The 19,231-nt window shown below is 35.2% G+C and overlaps 2 protein-coding genes across 2 annotated transcripts; both read left to right on the top strand.

The window, feature by feature from the left end:
- The first annotated feature begins 6,946 nt into the window (after positions 1–6,946).
- On the top strand, positions 6,947–8,368 carry LOC146913647 (F-box/kelch-repeat protein At3g23880-like). The gene has a single exon (XM_085720404.1). The coding sequence runs from the start codon at positions 6,981–6,983 to the stop codon at positions 8,238–8,240; it is 1,260 nt and encodes a 419-aa protein (XP_085576530.1). The 5' UTR covers positions 6,947–6,980; the 3' UTR covers positions 8,241–8,368.
- A 7,149-nt stretch (positions 8,369–15,517) lies between these two features.
- Positions 15,518–17,056, top strand: LOC146913646 (putative F-box protein At3g16210). Its single transcript, XM_085720403.1, has one exon. It carries the CDS (start codon positions 15,674–15,676, stop codon positions 16,943–16,945), a length of 1,272 nt encoding a protein of 423 aa, XP_085576529.1. The 5' UTR covers positions 15,518–15,673; the 3' UTR covers positions 16,946–17,056.
- The last annotated feature ends 2,175 nt before the right edge of the window (positions 17,057–19,231 follow it).

Raw genomic sequence — 19,231 nt, 5'->3', positions numbered from 1 at the left:
ATTGTTCTATTAGTAGAAAAATTGTTCTATAATTAATAGTTTTGTTATTGACAAAACATAATATATAAATGGATTAAATGTAAATAGAAAAGAATAAATTTAAATATTAAAAAATTGTAACAAACACGATATAATTATATATATATATATATATATATATATGTTAGATTTTTTTCCTTTATCATTTAAAAAGTGTAACAAATTAGATGATTATATTTCTACTTACATTTTTCATGCCAATTATACCCTTAAACAACCTTTTCTAAGAAAGATTTTAATTGGTGTCATTAAAAAAAAAAGAATTTAAATTATATATATTTTTTTTTTGAAGGAAAGAAAGCTCATTTCATTTCATCTAAAATAATAGACTCAATACAATAGGGAGGATGATTGAAAATACTGGGACTAGCATGTAATATAGACGCTCGAGCAAGATTATGAGCGACTCTATTAGCTTGTCTCCTAACATAAGCTAAAACATAAGTAGCATTAGAAAAAAGCAATGTCCTACAGTTAGAGAGTAAACTTCCTAGCTCATTAACATATGGGCTATTACTAAGAACAACATTCATAACAAGCTGACAATCTGTTTCAAAAACAATGTGATTGAGACCAAGATCGAGAGCAATTTGGAGAGCTTGTTGTAGAGCAGTAGCTTCACCCTCAGCTGCGGTAGAAATAGAGGGAAAAACCATTGAGTGAGCTTGGATAAGATGTCCAAGGCTGTCTCGAAAACAGATACCAACACCAAATTTTCCTTCGGCTTCGAAAAGGGCACAATCAACATTACACTTTATCCAATCTGCCTGCCGTTTAGTCCATCCTGGAGTAGCTGACTACATAGTATCATTGGGATGGTTGCACCACATGAAATCTCGAACAGTACCCAATGCTAGAACACAAGCTGCGTGTGCATTCACTGGTTTTTGTTCCCATAAGCAAGCATTACGCGCACGCCAAATACTCCATAATATAGCTATAAATTCAGCACGATTTTCCACTTCAAGCCATCTAAGGATGACAAACATAATAGAGGAAAAACTACCGTTTGACGTCATATACGATGCTATCTTACCCCAAAGATTCGATGCTTTCCAGCAATCTGTAGCAAATTTACAATGCATAAACATGTGCATTTCATCTTCCAGGCCGTGATTGCAGACCACACAAGTTGACTGGCAATGAACTCCACGACTTTGCAAATTAGACCTTGTAGGTAAACAACCGCGAAGCAATCTCCAGCAAAAATGTTTGATTTTTGGCGGGACACACAATGACCATATCAACTTCCAATCCCCCGGGACATGATAATTTGATCACTGGTCTGAAATACTCACGCACATCTTATACGCAGATTTAACTGTGTATGATCCATTAGGTGATGCATTCCATATTATGGTATCAGAGTGAGTTCGAGAATGCAAAGGCAACTTACAAATATTAGATGTGTCTTGTGTGTTCATTATAGAAGCAATAAAGTCGGGATTCCAAGTGTTGGTTGTTGGATTGAAAAGTTGAGAGACAATCAGATTGATGAGATTGCTTGCCGGTAATGTGGTAGGCCGCAAATTCTGATGAGTGCGGATCCATGGGTCTTTCCAGACATTAATATCATTACCATCACCGGTTTTCCACCTATAACCAAGAGATAACATCGGAATAGTGCTCCAAATACTCCTCCATGTAGAACTTGGACTATGACCAATAGTGGCGCCCAAAAACCTGCTTCTAGGAAAATATTTAGCTTTGAGAACTTTGGTGAGGAGAGAGAGGAAGAGTTTGTGAGGAGCTTCCATCCTTGCTTACCTAGCATGGCAAGATTAAAACCTTCAAGGTCGCGAAAGTTAAGACCACCGTGATCTTTACAAGCAGTCATCTTATCCCAGTTTAGCCAATTAATACTTCTACCACCATTCTTCTTTGAACCCCAATAAAATGAATTCATCATGCACTCTATTTCTTCCCCAAATGAGGCAGGGAGCAGGAAAGCGCTCATACAGTAAGTAGGTATAGATTGGGCAATTGACTTTAGGAGCACTTCCTTACCTGCACGTGAAAGAGATCGAGCATTCCAATTTTGGATATTTTTCCAGATACGTTCTTTGATAAAAGTGAATATTGCTTTTTTGTCTCTTCCTACCATAGATGGGAGGCCAAGATACTTACCATGCCCCATCATTTCCATAGCACCTAAAAGATGAATAATATTGTTTCGGAGAGTCGTATTTGTATTTCAACTGAAAGCGATGAAGGATTTCTGATAGTTAATAGCTTGGCCACTAGCAGTTTCATAAGTATCTAGAATATTCTTGAGGGTTGACACTTCAGAGATAGTAGCCTTACAGAAAAGAAAACTATCGTCCGCGAAGAGGAGATGGGTAATCGATGGACTCCCCCGACAGATGCGAGTACCATGGAGAAGACCGCTATTCTCATGGTGCCTGATGTAAGAGCTTAAGCCTTCTGAACAATTAATATAGAGATAAGGGGAAATGGGATCCCCCTGTCGAAGACCACAAAGAGGAGTAATAGGTCCAACACGATCGTTGTTGACAAGCGCATGATAGTTGACAGAGGAGACACATTGCATAATCCAACTGATCCAGGTATTTGAAAAACCCATTTTTTCCATCACCGCTTGTAGATAACTCCACTTGACCCTATCAAAGGCTTTACTAATATCAAGCTTTAGGGAAATATTTCCTTCTTTACCTCTGGTCTTGCATTTCATATAATGAAGAACTTCAAAAGCAGTGAGAGCATTGTCAAGAATGTCTCGACCAGGGACAAAAGCGGCCTGAGAATCAGAGATGCACTTATGGAGGATTTGTTTGAGCCGATTGGCAAGGACTTTTGAGAAAATATTGTAGATGACGTTGCAAAGTGAAATGGGACGAAGGTCCTACATGCTCTCTGGATGGTCAAATTTTGCAATTAAAGCAATGTTAGTATCATTTAAAGTAGGAGGGAAACTACCTTCATCAAGCCATGAACAACAAGCTTCAAAAAATGTCTGTACCAATAAGGGGCCAAAACTTTTGAAAGAAACATGGATTAAGATCATCAGGTCCTGGTGACTTGTCAGGATGCATAGAAAAAATATCTTGTTTGAATTCTTCTTCTTTAAAGGGAGCCGTTAGAGAAGTATTATCTTGAGGAGAAATACATTGAGGGATAGTAGCAATAATAGGTGAATAATCTCCATCAATAGGTGTGTAAAGATTACAAAAGTAGTCTTGGGCAATGCTTCACAAACCAGCTTGATCTTCTACAAACATATCATGAGAATTCCGCAACTTTTTAATACTATTTCTCTTGCGCCTTGCACTCGCAGATGCATGAAAAAACTTACTGTTTTTTTCCCCATCCTTGAGCCAAAAGATTTTGGATCGTTGTTTCCAATAAATATCCTCCTGCAACAAAACACAAGAAAGCTTGTTTTGGATGTTAGTAATAGATGCATCAGTTGTGTGATCATTACTACTTTGAATGGCAGCAAGCTTGTTTCGTAATTTGTTGGCTTCATGGAGGAAATTTGGACTATTTGCTTTGCTCCATGCTTCCATATCATCAACACAATACTTTAATTTTTGTAAAATATTATTAGTTGGATAGTAGTGCCAGTTCTCATCAACCATATCTGAAAGGCTTTGATCAAGCAGCCATGAATTTTCAAAACGGAAGCTACGTTTCGAATGAATATAACTCTCAGGGTCCAGCTTAAGAAGGATAGGTGAGTGATCTGAAGTGGCTGCAACAAGATTAATTAATCTTGCACTCGGGAAAAGAGTAAGCCATGAGGATATGTGGAACGCTCTATCAAGTCTTTCTTCTACCGCGCGAGGAGTTCCAAGACCTTTGAACCAGGTAAATGGATATCCTTCTAGGGGGAGGTCGTGCAAATTACAATCATTTACTGCTGAACAAAAACCATTATAAAGCCAAGTCGGTCTCTCAGACCCCCCTCGTTTGTCATCACTTATAAGAAGATCATTAAAATCACCTATAATACACCAAGGGTCCGTGGACATAGCAGCAAGGTCACGGAGGAGATTCCAAGATTGTCGACGTTATGCATTGTTAGAGTAGCCCCAGAAAGAAGTTAGTCGACATATACCTCTGTCTGAGTCATTAACTTGCAGATTAATGAAATTGGAAGAATAATTTATAATATTACATTGGATAGAAGACTTCCAGATAACAGCTAGACCACCACTACGACCTTCTCTATCAACAGTAAAGTAAGCATCATAACCAACCAAATAACAAACATCTCTTATTTTATTAGAGTGAGACAAAGTTTCAATAAGGAAATAAATATCCAGTTTATAGACACGGATAAGGTCTTTTTAGACTAGGAACTGCCTTAGGATGTCCCAGACCTCAGCAGATCCAACATAAGATACTCATTTCGTCCGACAGGCCTGGTAACCAGACTCTGCCGATAAAAAATGTTGTTGATTCATTGTAGTTTGTTGTGAAACCGCACGCTGCACATCTTCCATATTGGTCATGTCAGACTGTTGATTCAGATTTGTATCTACCTTTGGTGCAGTTTCAGAATCATTACTCCTTGAGCGCTTTTTTACAACACCATTTAATTCTTCTTCCATCAATTCAGTCTTGTTTACATCCGGAGTTAAAATAGATTTGGTAGGCAAGGGATGGAATAAAGTAGCAGGATTTGTGAATGCCTCGGCCATAGAGATATGCATCCCCATGTTATTAATTGCTACCGGAACATCTGAATGTTGTTTACTACCTCCATTAGTAACAGTTGTGGTTCTCTGAGATAAGTCAGGTATTACATGTCCTTCTTTCTGTGATGGTGCAGCAGACCTAACCGGACCACCATCCTCTCGCAGCCACTTTGATCCAAAACTTCCACTGCCATTTCTCTTCATGGGGGCACGTAGCTCAGAACTCCAAAGGCGCGTGCCATCATCAGTAGCATTGGCATAAAGATTGCTGCAGAATTCATCTATGTGGCCAAGCAAACCACATAAATAACAAAAGGACCCGAGTCTCTCATATTTGAAACAAACTTCATGTGATCCAGTCTTAGTCTTAATCTTTTTAAATCGAACCAGTGGTTTTCGAACATCCAGCATAACACGGATACGCATATAAGAAGCAAGAAAATTGGAATTATTTTTCTCATCATACTCCATATATTCTCCAACGAAATTACCCAATTGTTTACCTGCAGTAATGGACATACAACCGATGGGAACATCATGGACTTGCACCCAGAAGGGTATGTGATTGAGAGGAACAGATTTGGGCGTGCTTCCTTGCTGCAAAATTCCTAGTACCAGAAGATGCCCGTCAAAAGACCACGGACCTTTCTTGAGTACTCGCTCCATGTCACGAGGGTGAAAGAATTGAAAGAGGTACATGTTGTCATCAACCTCCTTAATAGACATCTGACAAACAGGTCTCATGAATTCCGGCATCTTCTCCTTCATCGCATAGAATCGAATACGGCGGTCGGTGAGAAAACGTCCAACTAGAACATAGGAATCTTCAAAGGACTCAACGACAGCTTGTTGTTCATCGAACTGAAGTTCGATTTCATCCTCTTCACCTGCGATTGAAAGGTGCTCCATGAGGATTATGATCGGTGAGCAAAGGAGAGAAAAGGGTCGACGTAAAGGAGAAGAATGCTCTGTGTAACAGAAAAGAAGCGTAACAGAGAAAGGAAAGAAGGAAGGAAACAGAGGATCTTCTCACGACGGCACAGAGAGAAACTTATCACCAGGATGCGATAACCCTAGGAGAGACAACGATAATGAAGAAGAGTGATTCAGGAATCGCAAAGAAAAATCAATCGCTCGATCACTTTATGAAGAAAAACGATTCAGGACGCAAAGAAAAATCAATCTCTCATCGTATTCATGAAATTGTTGGGGATAGTCAATCGCTCATCGCAAGGAAAAACGATTCAGGAATAGCGATAGAGATATTCAGGAATAACGATTCAGGAGATAGCGATTTTGGTAGCCAAAATTCCAATGTAAAACGATAACGATTAGGTACTTATATATTTTTGTTATATTGTTTGTGTCATTAAAATATATAATCATGGTTAGTTTGATTTTTTTTTTATGGTGGCCGGGGTTCGATCCCCTGACCTTGCATATATTATGCATTGTCCATACCAACTAAGTTAAGCTCATGAGGATCATGGTTAGTTTGATTTGTTATAACTTGAAAGGAACAAACATTTATATTTTTAATTTTAATTCCTTCCAAAAATAATATTTTTAATTTTAATAATTTTTTTTAAAAAAAACACCTTTCATAATTTTTACATGTTAGCGCAATAAAAAAAGCGGAAAGACGGGTACGTGAGTGTCCGTCTTTTCGCTAATAGTTATAAATAACGTTTAAATTCCACAAAATACTTATACATAAATGACAAAAAAAATGGACAAAATCCTTCAAACCCCGTTAAAATCTTGCGATTTTGTAATGATTTCAAGATATTGGTTCGATTTTAATAGGATTTTGCTTATTTTAGGATTTCACTATGAATTTGAGTCGTTTGAGGAGAATAAAGTAGCAAAATCCTTGATTTAAGATTTAAGTCTGAATTTTGAGAACGACACACGATTCTTGGTTTTTTTTTTTTGAAGGACACGATTCTTGGTTTAGCACAATCTCTTTTGCACCTTCTTTAGATGTAGGACCCACAGTGCGAAATCTTGGAAGTTCCATGATTATAAGATCCCACATTAACCCATATGCTCTCTTCCCTTCAAAAACGCAAACGGATTAGCATTTGAAAAATTAGAGCTATTATTTCTCCATGAAAAAAAATTATATTTTAAAATACTTTCTCAATTAAGTTTTTTATTTGGTTGCTTCTCAATTAAGTTATGATAAATTGATATTTCCTCCTAAAAAAGATATATATCTTTCTAGGAGCCGCTTTAAAGGATTACACTTTGCAAACCTAATTCGTTCTTGAAGCCAATATGGAGAGATGCGTGGATTTGGTTTCGACAGATGAGAATGCAGAGGTAAGAAGGAGCCAATCTCATATACCTAACGATCTTTTCTTCTCTATTCTCTCTAAATTGCCTATTAAATCTTCGAAGCGATTCGGATGTGTACTTAAATCATGGTCGCTCTTGTTTGATAACCCTTATTTTATGACTATGTATCGCAACAATTTCTTAACAAATGATCATTCTTATTATGATGATACATCTCTCCTCATGCATCAAACATTTAGTCCCTGGGGCGGTCATTATTCAGATGATAAATTTGAGTTGTATTCTGTTTCTGGTGAGAGGTTTGGGAATAGGGTCAAATTTGATTGGCCAAAGGTTGAGTTAGATCGACCATATCCGCGTCTAGAGTATAATTCTGGTTTTAATATTTTAGGATATGGTAGTGTTGCTCATGGAACTCTTTGTCTGATCTGCCGATTACAAGAGGCTATTGTATTGTGGAATCCATCTACTGAAGAATTTAAAGTTATACCACCTAGTCCTTTTGATTCTGGACCTTATTGGGAAGCTTGCGTTTGCCATCAAGGATTTGGTTATGACCTTGTCAGAGACGATTATAAAGTGATGCGCTATATGGGATTTTTACGGAAAACTAATTGTGACCTTGATGTGCTACCAGGGACAAATATATCTTTCAACTCCTCGATATGGGAGATATATAGTCTAAGAAGTAACTCTTGGAGAAAATTTGATGTCGATACGCATCTTGAGCATATGGATGATGAACAATTTTATATGGATAGAGAACAATTTTACATGGATGGACTCTCTCACTGGATGTGTAGAAGTGAAATACATAATGAAACATATATGTTATCATTTGACTGGAGCAATGAGGTTTTCCTTACAACACCCCTTCCCTCAGACATGAATGATACTTTCAATCTTAATTCTCGTTTGGTGTGGAGTCACTTGGTGTTATTAAATGGTTATGTTTCTTTGATCTTAAATTACACAGAGACGGCCACATTTCACATTTCAATTTTGGGTGAACTCGGTGTAAAGGAATCATGGACTAAAATCTTCATTATTGGACCTTTACCTTGCCTTGAGTATCCTATAGGAGCAGGAAAGAAGGGCGATATGTTGTTTAGGAAAAAACACGGCAGATTAGTTTGGTTTGATTTAAATACCCAGGAGATTGAGGAGCTTGATGGTGTTTTTACATGGAGGTTTTCAACTAAGATATTGATTCATAAAGAAAGCCTTCTTCCATTTTAAGGAGCAAATATTTATTTATTTTTCATTGTATTTTTACCCTAGAGGTATATGACTATGGTGATTAGCGGAAGTGGCTTGTCAATTACAAAAATCATAACTATTATCAAGAAGTTTCTTGATTTCTCTTTGAATTGTAGGAATGATCTTTTATTTTTATTGAATAGTTTCTAGTTTTATGTCAAAATAGCCTATATTTTGAAAACTCTGTTATTTGTACTCATTGAATTAATTATCTAGTAAGGCTCTTGATCTGAAAAATGTTTGGAAGATCTTCTAAAATGTTGTTAAACATTGCAATATGGAGTGTCAAATAATGTACTACTTTTGTAATACTTTTTATTAGCCAGGCTTGCTTGAGTTTATGTCATCTTTTGCTTTAGATTTGGTGCTTCTTGGGCTGCATCTTTTGTAGGCTTTTGTTGGGGGGGTGATGCTGGTTCTGCTGCATCTTTTCTGGCAAAATTTAGGCATTTGAGCAAAACATAAACATTAGTTTCACAAAGTTGCTTAAACATTAACAACAGTTTACAATCATTAAAAAGTTGCTTAAACTTTTTAGTGGTGATTAAATACTGAATACTGAATCATGCAGGAATCGATTATAGTGGTGATTAAGCCAAATTTAAGTCAAAATAGGAATTGCTGGAGTTTTCAAGCTAATGGTGCGTTCTTTTCATTTGGAGCATCTTCAAACTTTGACAATCCAACAATCAACCATTAAACTCTAAATAGGATTTGTGATGTCACAAAAAAGACAAGTTTCTTTGGCATACGCTCTCAACTTTTGCACTTTTTTTTTCCGGGTCTACCCGACCTTAACAAGTTTTGGATAGCTTCTTTAGACTTTGACTGTCTCACAATCCACCTTCAAACCCTAAAGAGATTATACCCATCCAGCACCAGCCTCACATTGTCCAATATCTCATTCTTATATGTACTCTCTCTAAAATAAATTAACTACACTAAACCATTTTCAAGTTGTTCATGCTTTTTGTACCAAGTTGTATTAACCATCATATCCACAAGGCTTCGAAAGAGTAAATTTTGTTAAACATTTAGTCTATCTTTAGCAGTTGTGAATTTTCATCCGTAGTTAAGTATATTTATTGATTTTAAGGCTAACATATGTGATATGTGATAACTGTTAGTAGCTACATTGTGCACTGAATTTTTAAACAGACAACATATATATGTTTTTACCTCCTATATAATGATTGATGATGCTTTTGTTATAACTAATTATCACATCACAACATATAACTAATTATGTTTTCCTTCATTCTTTAATCATTTTCTGCCAATTTACTTTGTCGTGGCCTTCATCGATCCGTATTTTCATAATGCATATATCTTGCCTAGAGAGCAAGCATGTGAAGAGAACTCAAGGGTTGTTGATGAACTTGACTTGTTGTTTAAGAAACCTAATATTTTGCAGGTTTTGGTGCTTTTTGGGCTGCATCTGTACAAATTGTGGGGCTAGTTTTTTGCTTTTGTGGGACTTTTTTGGGCTGTTTCATTGAAAGAAGTAGTATGGGTGATCCAGATTTAAATCTTAGCGGTAGTTATTAATGTGATGAGGTTTTGTTTTAAAGATCTTACTGGTTTGCTGTTTTATCTTGTTCAATAAATTCATAACATTTGCTTGGAGTTTTTTCCCATTTAGGACCATTCTGGTTTCGGACTGCAAAAGGCGCACCAAATCGGGACTGGTTGACATCAAACCATGTTTTTCCATATCAAACCATACCTTGCACTCCAATCTGAACAGCAGTCTGTCGCTCTCGTTCCAAACTCTATTCTTACGTGCATACCATATTGACCATAGCATCAAAGCCACCTTCCCGCTGTCGCCTTGTCCTCTCTGCTACAAATATCAAAGGGTATGAGTGGTTGTGTCTAACCTCAAACTTACCTTTGACATTACAATTGTGTTCTGATCTACATCTTTTTTATGTTCGACCATATTCTTTTCTTGCATATATATTGCTTTTCAAAAGTTTTTTCTCCCTCCTATATCCTTAAAAGCCCTAAATTTCTCATTTTTTGTGCCAAATTAACCCCTCTTCAAATTACACAATCTGGAAGGGAATTGTTTAGAATTGCGGATTAGACAACCGCAGTGTAAAATGTAATTTTTTAAGTACTTTACACTTTTGGATTGGCCAATCCATACGTGTAAAATATTTTCTCAAATTTTCAGGTTGTTCACACTTTCTGATTGACCAATTCGGAGGTCTAAGATGAAATTGTCAATATTTTTTATGCATGTATATTGGTAAATTTGGAAGTGTATAATGTGACTAATGGTAAATTCTGAAGTGTAAAATGTGACTAAAGTTCTGTTGTATATAATCGGTGCTTTTATATATCTTAGTGTCCAGTTCCATGTTTTAACACAATTGTTTAGAACGAGAGGTATGTCAAACAAAAAAATTTAGTTTGGATTTATTCCTCCAACTCCCTTTTGATACTTCATATTCATTATTCTTCTTCATTTAGTTGATGAAATGCATATTTGATAATTGTTGTTTACCAAGTCTTTAAATCACCAAGGAGCATGAGTATTCTAAACATCTCGCGGATCCGCCATCACTCTCACTTTACTTCCATCACCAATCCTCCCCGGACAACCTTTCATTAACACTTGTTTGGATATATCCAAGTACTACGCCAAGTAAAACTAGGATTATAACCAAGCTTTGCATAAAAAAAAAAATGATTTAGGAAAATACCTTGCCTTGAGAATTCTAGCCACTTATGGTTCCGGATGATTCAACATATTCCACCCTTGATTAGCCACCATTGCTTACTTAAATGCATGAAAAGCTCGAAATCATATATCTTCCTTCTCCTATGGGCATGCCATTCTTTCCCATGACAGCCATCTAATTCCGAAATCCCATACCCTCCCACCAAAAAGCGTTAAACATTCTCTCAATATCTTCTATGATGGAATTCGGAATAACATAAATACTCATTATGAATGCTGGTATTGCTTGAAGAACTTCTTTTATCATTACCTTCTTCCCTGCCCTAGATAGAGCTCACTCCCTGTAAGAATTAATTTTCTTCCAAATTTTTTCTTTGATGTAAGAGAACGTTTTTTTTTTAACAAGCCAAAATGTTATATATTATTATCACAATAGACTCCTTATCGGCACAATGTGTGCCAACAAAGACGTCAAGTATACAAGGGAACCAGTCACAAGGGAACCATAACACAAAGTGATTAGCCGATACCCAAACAACAAACGGGCTCAATCACCACATATGAAAATTTAAGCTAATATTAACATAATCGACCTTCATCCACCTAAAAGAATATATCTTTATTTTTTCTAACGAGTGATGAATGTCCCTTTCCTTATTCTTGAAAATTCTATTATTCCTTTCGTTCCATATAACCCACACACAACAAAAGCAAACAAGCTGCATAAAATTACGGCGCCAACGTGTACCTCCAGAAACAAAAGCAAACTGAAAGAAATGATCCTGTACAATACAGATGTAAGAGAACGTTGCTTTCTAGTATCTCAAATCTTCTTAGTGACTAGCAGGGGTGGCATTGAGGGTGGACGGAAGGGGCGGTAGCCTAGGGCACCAAATTTTTATTTTTACTTGGTAGTTAGTACCATATACATATATTTCTTTTTAATTTGTTTTGATTAACTTTATTGAAAATATATTTTTAGAGAACTTTGATTATAAATGAATCTTTTGTAAACAAAAATGCAAGAAGAATAATATTGGAATAATTAAAAGGGCAATATTTTATTGTTTCGCCCAGAACACCAAAAATCTCAGGACCAGCCCTGGTGACTAGTTAGCTGCTTCCACCAACAAAGGCAACGTCTAATAATAACTGTAAATCACATGACAAACTAAATATAGTGTTTGGCCGATTGAATTAAAGAGTTCATATTGGCTAGCTGGAACTCGGTCAATATAGTTATCAATAATTAATTTGCAATCGTGACCTGGAAGATGAAATGCACATGTTTATGCCTTGTAAATTTGCTACAGATTGTTCGAAAGCAGCGAATCTTTGGGGTAAGATAGCATCGTACATGATGTCAAGCGGTAGTTTTTCCTCTATTATGTTTGCCACCCTTAGATTGCTTGAAGTGGAAAATCGTGTTGGATTTGTAGCTATATTATTTGTTTATGGAAACAAAAAACAGTCAATGCACAAGCATCTTGTGTTCTAGCGTTGGATATTGTTCGAGATTTCATGTGGTGCAACCGTCCCAATGATATTATGCAGCCAGCTACTCTAGGATGGTCTAAACCGCAGGCAGATTGGATAAAGTGTAATGTTGATTGTGCCCTCTTCGAAGCCGAAGGAAAATTTGGTATTGGTGTCTGTTTCCGAGACAACCTTGGACATCTTATCCAAGCTCACTCAATGGTTTTTCCCTCTATTTCATCCGCTACTCTAGGTTTTTTCCCTCTATTTCATCCAGCTACTCTAGGTTGCTCTCGATTTTGGTCTCAATCGTGTTGTTTTTGAAACTGATTGTCAGCTTGTTGTGAATGTTTTCCTTAGTAATATCCCATATGTTAATGAACTAGGAAGTTTATTCTCTAATTGTAGGACGTTGTTTTTATCTAATGCTACTTATGCTCTAGCTTATGATAGGAGACAAGCTAATAGAGTCACTCATAATCTTGCTCGAGCGTCTATATTACATGCTAGTCCCATTGTTTTCAATCATCCTCCCTATTGTATTAACTCTATTATTTTGGATGAAACATAATGTGAGTATTCTTATAAAAAACATAATGTGAGTATGAGAGAGAAAATTGTAATAGAATGTCACAAAATGATTGTGCAAATATTATTTCTCTGTATTTTTTTTTTTATATTGTTGGTGTAATTGAAATAGATAGCTAATCATTGTTTGTTTGATTTGTTATAATTTAAAAGCAAAAAATATTTATATTTTTACTTTTAATCAAAATCAAAATTTCATAAAAAAAACACTGTTCTTAATTTTCAAACTTTAGCGCACTAACAAGAGCGGAAAGACGGGCGGTCTTTTCGCTAGTAATATAATAATATAGTGTTTACAAGCTCAAGTATTTTTCTCATTGATAATGATGTTATTATTGCCTATTTCTTTTTCCACCCAACTCTCTTCTCGTGTGCCCTACGAATTTCGGATTTTATCAACCGAACAGTGTAAACGCCCTTCCAAATCCTCCAAAACACGTTAAAACACCCTTAGAAGAGAGTATTGTGAAAAAAGAAATAGCCGTTTTTTATTTAGGGTTAAATAGTCGTTATTATTATATCACTTTTACATTGCTAAAAATTTTGTATTAATATATATTATATAAAATCTTGCCTCCTCAAAGCAAAATTTATGGATCTGCCCCACCCAACATTGCCTATGTCAAGTAAACTTACAACCAAACTAACTTAAATCCATGACGCCGCATTGAAGCATGTCACCAACCCTAGAAACACAAAAGAAAAAAATAAAAAAATCATGAAATAAGAAAAATAAAAGCCACATTTAAATAAAAAACAAAAACAAAACATTTCATGAAATGAGAGAAAAACTAGATATTTGACCCGTGCTCCGCACAGGTTTATTGTAAAGGGATTGACATACAAATAAGGATATAGCTAACAGGATAGAAATGAAATTGGTGCGATGCATTTTTTTTTAGTATTAAATAAGTGTACAACAAAAAAGGCAAGAGGATAGAAATGAAATTGGTGTGATGCATTTTTTTATTTTTAGATTGAATTTGTTAGGTTAAATTACTGCTAACCTAATACAGCAAATGAACGGGAAAATATTAGGTAAAATTGTTGCAGACCTAACAAAATTAATAAATAAGGATATAGCCAACAGGATAGGAATGAAATTGGTGCGATGCATTTTTTAGTATTAAATAAGTGTACAAAAAAAAGGACAAGAGGATATGAATGAAATTGGTACGATGCATTTTTTTAGATGGAATTTGTTAGGTTAAATTACAGCTAACCTAATACAGCAAATGAGCAGGAAAATATTAGGTTAAATTGCTGCAGACCTAACAAAATTAATAAATAAGGATATAGCCAACAGGATATGAATGAAATTGGTGCAATGCATTTTTTTAGATGGAATTTGTTAGGTCAAATTACTTCTAACCTAATACAGCAAATGAGCGGGAAAATATTAGGTTAAATTGCTGCAGACGTAACAAAATTAATAAATTAGAATATAGCCAACAGGATAGGAATGAAATTGGTGCGATGCATTTTTTTTAGTATTAAATAAGTGTACCAAAAAAAAAGGCAAGAGGATATGAATTAAATTGGTGCGATGCATTTTTTTAGATGGAATTTGTTATGTTAAATTACAGCTAACCTAATACAGCAAATGAGCGGGAAAATATTAGGATAAATTGCTGCAGACCTAACAAAATTAATAAATAAGGATATAACCAACATGATAGGAATGAAATTGGTGTGATGCATTATTTTAGATAAAATTTGTTAGGTCAAATCCTTATTTATTAATTTTGTTACGTCTGCAGCAACTTAACCTATTTTTTTCCCGCTCATTTGCTTTATTAGGTTTGCAATTATTAACCTAACAAATTCCATCTACAAAAATGCACTGCACACCAATTACATTCCTATCCGCTTGCCTTTTTTTTTGAAGAAAATATTTTCTACCATATCAATGATCACGTATGATCCTTCTATTTTATACCTTTTTTTTTGTCAAGAATTTTACACTTTTTTTTGGATTTTTTTTAATTTCATGCCTTTTCTTTGACATCCTTATTTATCCTTATTTATTAATTTTGTTACGTCTGCAGCAACTTAACCTAATTTTTTCCCGCTCATTTGCTTTATTAGGTTTGCAATTATTTAACCTAACAATTCCATCTAAAAAAATGCATTGCACACCAATTTCATTCCTATCCGCTTGCTTTTTTTTTTTGAAGAAAATATTTTATATCATATCAATGATCTTACGGGTTAAATATTATTTATTGGTCTCTATTATAGTCGAGAAAACCCGTGCGACGCACGGGTCAAAAGTCTAGTTACTGCTAACCTAATACAGCAAATGAGCGGGAAAATATTAGGTTAAATTGCTGCAGACGTAACAAAATTAATAAATAAGGATATTTGAAACCAATCATTGAAAAATTATAGGACCCCACATTAATCCCATGCTCTCTTGTTTTTATTCTTAATCCAAATCTTTGAAGTTTCATGCAAATCCACTCCATGATTATAGGACCCCACATTAAACCCATGCTCTCTTGCCTTCAAAAAACGAAAAAACTAATTAGAGCTATTATTTCTCCCTACTAATCTCAATTTTGTTTTTTATTTGGTTGCTTCTCAAATAAGTTATGACCGACTGATATTTACTCCAACGGATTACACTTTCCAAACCAAACTCGTTCTTGGAGCCAATATGGGGAGATGCGTGGATTTGGTTTCGACAGATGAGAATGCAAAGGTAAGAAGGAGACAATCACATATACCTCAAGATCTTTTCTTCTCTATTCTCTCTAAATTATCTATTAAATCATTGAAGCGATTTGGATGTGTACTTAAATCATGGTCGCTCTTGTTTGATAACCCTTATTTTATGACTATGTATCGCAACAATTTCTTAACAAAGGATCATTCTTATTATGATGATACATCTCTCCTCATGCATCAAAAGTTTTGTCAATGGGACAGTGGTTATTGGGATGATAAATTTGAGTTATATTCTGTTTCTGGTGAGAGGTTTGGGAATAGGGTCAAGTTTGATTGGCCAAAGGTTGAGTTAGATCGACCATATCTGCGTCTAGAGTATAATTCTGGTTTTAATATTTTAGGATATGGTAGTGTTGCTCATGGAACTCTTTGTCTGATCTGCCGATTACAAGAGGCTATTGTATTGTGGAATCCATCTACCGAAGAATTTAAGGTTATTCCACCTAGTCCTTTTGATTCTGGACCTTATTGGGAAGCTTGTGTTTGTCATCAAGGATTTGGTTATGACCGTGTCAGAGACGATTATAAAGTGATGCGTTATATATTTTTAAGAAAAACTAATTGTGACCTTGATGTGCTACCAGGGACAAATATATCTTTCAACTCCTCGATATGGGAGATATATAGTCTAAGAAGTAACTCTTGGAGAAAATTTGATGTCGATATGCATCATGAGCTTATGGATGATGAACATTTGTACATGGATGATGAACAATTGTACATGGATGGACTCTCTCACTGGATGTGTAGTAGAAGTAAAAAACGTAATGAAAAATATTTGTTGTCATTTGACTGGAGCGATGAGGTTTTCCTTACAACACCCTTACCCTCAGACATGAATGATACTTTCAATCTTGATTCTCGTTTGGTGTGGAGTCACTTGGTGTTATTAAATGGTTCTATTTCTTTGATCTTCAATTACACAGAGACGGCTACATTTCACATTTCAATTTTGGGCGAACTTGGTGTAAAGGAATCATGGACTAAAATTTTCATTATTGGACCCTTACCTTGCCTTGAGTATCCTATCGGAGCAGGAAAGAATGGTGAAATGTTGTTCAGAAAAAAAGATGGCGGATTAGTTTGGTTTGATTTAAATACCCAGATGATTGAGGACCTTGGTATTTGTACAAATAGATTTTCTTGTAAGATAGTGATTCATAAAGAAAGTCTTCTTCTATTTTATGGGGAAAATATTTAACTTTTGCCTTTTTATTTTCACCCCAAAGAATTGGCTATGGTGATTTGTAACCGAATTGGCTTGTCAATTACAAACATCATAATTATTATCAAGAAGTTTCTTGTTTTGAATGTTTACTCTCGCTCTATCTGTAAAATTATAAGATTTCTCTTCTAAATAGCGTATATTTTTAATTGTTAGAATGATCTTTTATTTTTATTGAATGGTCTTTGGTCTCTAATTTTATGTAAAAATAGCATATATTTTAAAAACTTTTATGCTTTGTACATTGAAGTAATTATCTGGTAAGGCTTTCTTGATCTGAAAAATGTTTATAAGATCTTCTAAAATGTTGTTAAACATTACAATATCTTTAGCAGTTGTGAATTTTCATCTGTAGTTAATGTATATTTATGGATTTTTATGTGATATATATGTTTTCTACCTCCTGTATGATGATTGATGCTTAACTAATTATGTTTCCCTTCATTCTTTAATCATTTTGCTGTGGCCTTCATCGATCCTTGCTTTCTGGTTAGATTAATGTCATGAGGTTTTGTCCCCAACCTATGGACTAAATAGTGTTTGTTTTATTAGGTTAGGTTAGTTTTTTTTTACCAAAAGAATCCTAACTCATATCATTAATCAAATAGCTCTCAATACAAAAAGAAATGTTCTCAAAATAACGGTCTAGCCCAAGATATGGCCGCCCTTGCAAGGGTGTGAGAAACCATATAATTTGTTTGTCTCCTAACAAATTTCATCTTGTAGTTTACATGCAATGCTAAGCTAGAAACAATGTTGGAAATCAAAGTGGTAAACTCAGTCACTCAGAAACCCCTACATGATTAGAGTGAATAGCATCAAATACTACTTATGAATCCTCTATCGGATGCCAACTTATTTCTGCAACCCTCTGATAAAAACTGGTATCAAAATACAAATTAATATTTATTATACAATAGATTCCCAAGAAATTTGTGAGTTTTGGTTCTCTCCCCTCCAAGAATTCGAGAGCTTGGTCTCAAATATCCACTTTCTACCATTCAGAATAACCCACAAAAGCATGTGGCTTCCCTTTTATTCACACACAATACATAACTAAATAACTACTTGTTACATAATAACTTACACAATAACCGCCATAACTGCTATTACAAAATATAATTTTTATTTCATAATAATGAAAGTCTAACACCTTGATTTTGCGCTGCCACATAAACCGACACTTTAGCTCGTTTCCATTGATTTTGTGCTGCCACAAAAACACCTTTATCGCTCCGGATGCAGCAGCTGGTTGAATAGATATCCTTGTCATTAACGAAACCGGCGTCAACATTGATTTTAATCCAACCAGTTGGAGGTCTTTCCCATTTCGGACCCTGCTGGTTTCGGTCTGCAGTAGGCGCACCAAATCGGGACTGGTTGACATCAAACCATGCTTTCCACATCTCAATAGCTTGCACTCCAATCTGAACAGCAGTACTGTCGCTCTCGTTCCAAACTCTATTATAACGTGCCTACCATATTGACCTTAGCATCACAGCCACCCTTCCCTCTGTCGCCTTGTCCTTTCTGCTACAAATATCAAACAACAGTTCTGGTTTCAGAGCCATGTTCAATGGCCAGTTAATTGTCCAGTCTGTTATACAAGGGAGACTGCTATATGTGTTTTATATGTATACGTTGTAAGACATTAAAGGGTAAGAGTGCTTTTGTCTCTTACCTCAAAATCAACTTTGACATTACAATTGTGTTCTGATCTAAATCTTTTTTATATTCGACCATATTCTTTTCATGCGTATATATTGCTTTTCAAAAGCTTTTTCTCCCTCCTATATCCTTAAAAGCCCTAAAATTCTCATATTTTGTGCCAAATTAACCCCTCTTCAAATTACACAATCTGGAAGGGAATTGTTTGGATTGACTAGCTCATATGATTATAAGAAGTTTAACATTTTACACTATAAATCTTTTAGAATTGCTTGGATTAGACAACCGCAAGTGTAAAATGTGATTTTTCAAGTTCTTTACACTTTTGGATTGGCCAATCCATACGTGTAAAATATTTGCTCAAATTTTCAGGTTGTTCACACTTTCTGATTGACCAATTCGGAGGTCTAAGATGAAATTGTCAATATTTTTTATGCATGTATATTGGTAAATTTGGAAGTGTATAATGTGACTAATTGTAAATTCTGAAGTGTAAAATGTGACTAAAGTTTTGTTGTATATAATCGGTGTTTTTATATATCTTTGTGTCCAGTTCCATGTTTTAACACAATTGTTTAGAATGAGAGGTATGTC

The sequence above is a fragment of the Medicago sativa genome, chromosome 6 (genome assembly GCF_051527215.1).
Source record: "Medicago sativa cultivar Bolivia chromosome 6, Bolivia_mono, whole genome shotgun sequence".
NCBI classification, from domain to species: domain Eukaryota; kingdom Viridiplantae; phylum Streptophyta; class Magnoliopsida; order Fabales; family Fabaceae; genus Medicago; species Medicago sativa.
Note: the sequence above shows the minus strand (reverse complement) of the source record. Positions and strands in the feature narration are given on the sequence as shown.

Bases quoted from the DNA above. Each gene is read 5' to 3' on its own strand.
- LOC146913646 (XM_085720403.1), top strand. From the start codon at position 15,674: ATGGGGAGATGCGTGGATTTGGTTTCGACAGATGAGAATGCAAAGGTA.
- LOC146913647 (XM_085720404.1), top strand. From the start codon at position 6,981: ATGGAGAGATGCGTGGATTTGGTTTCGACAGATGAGAATGCAGAGGTA.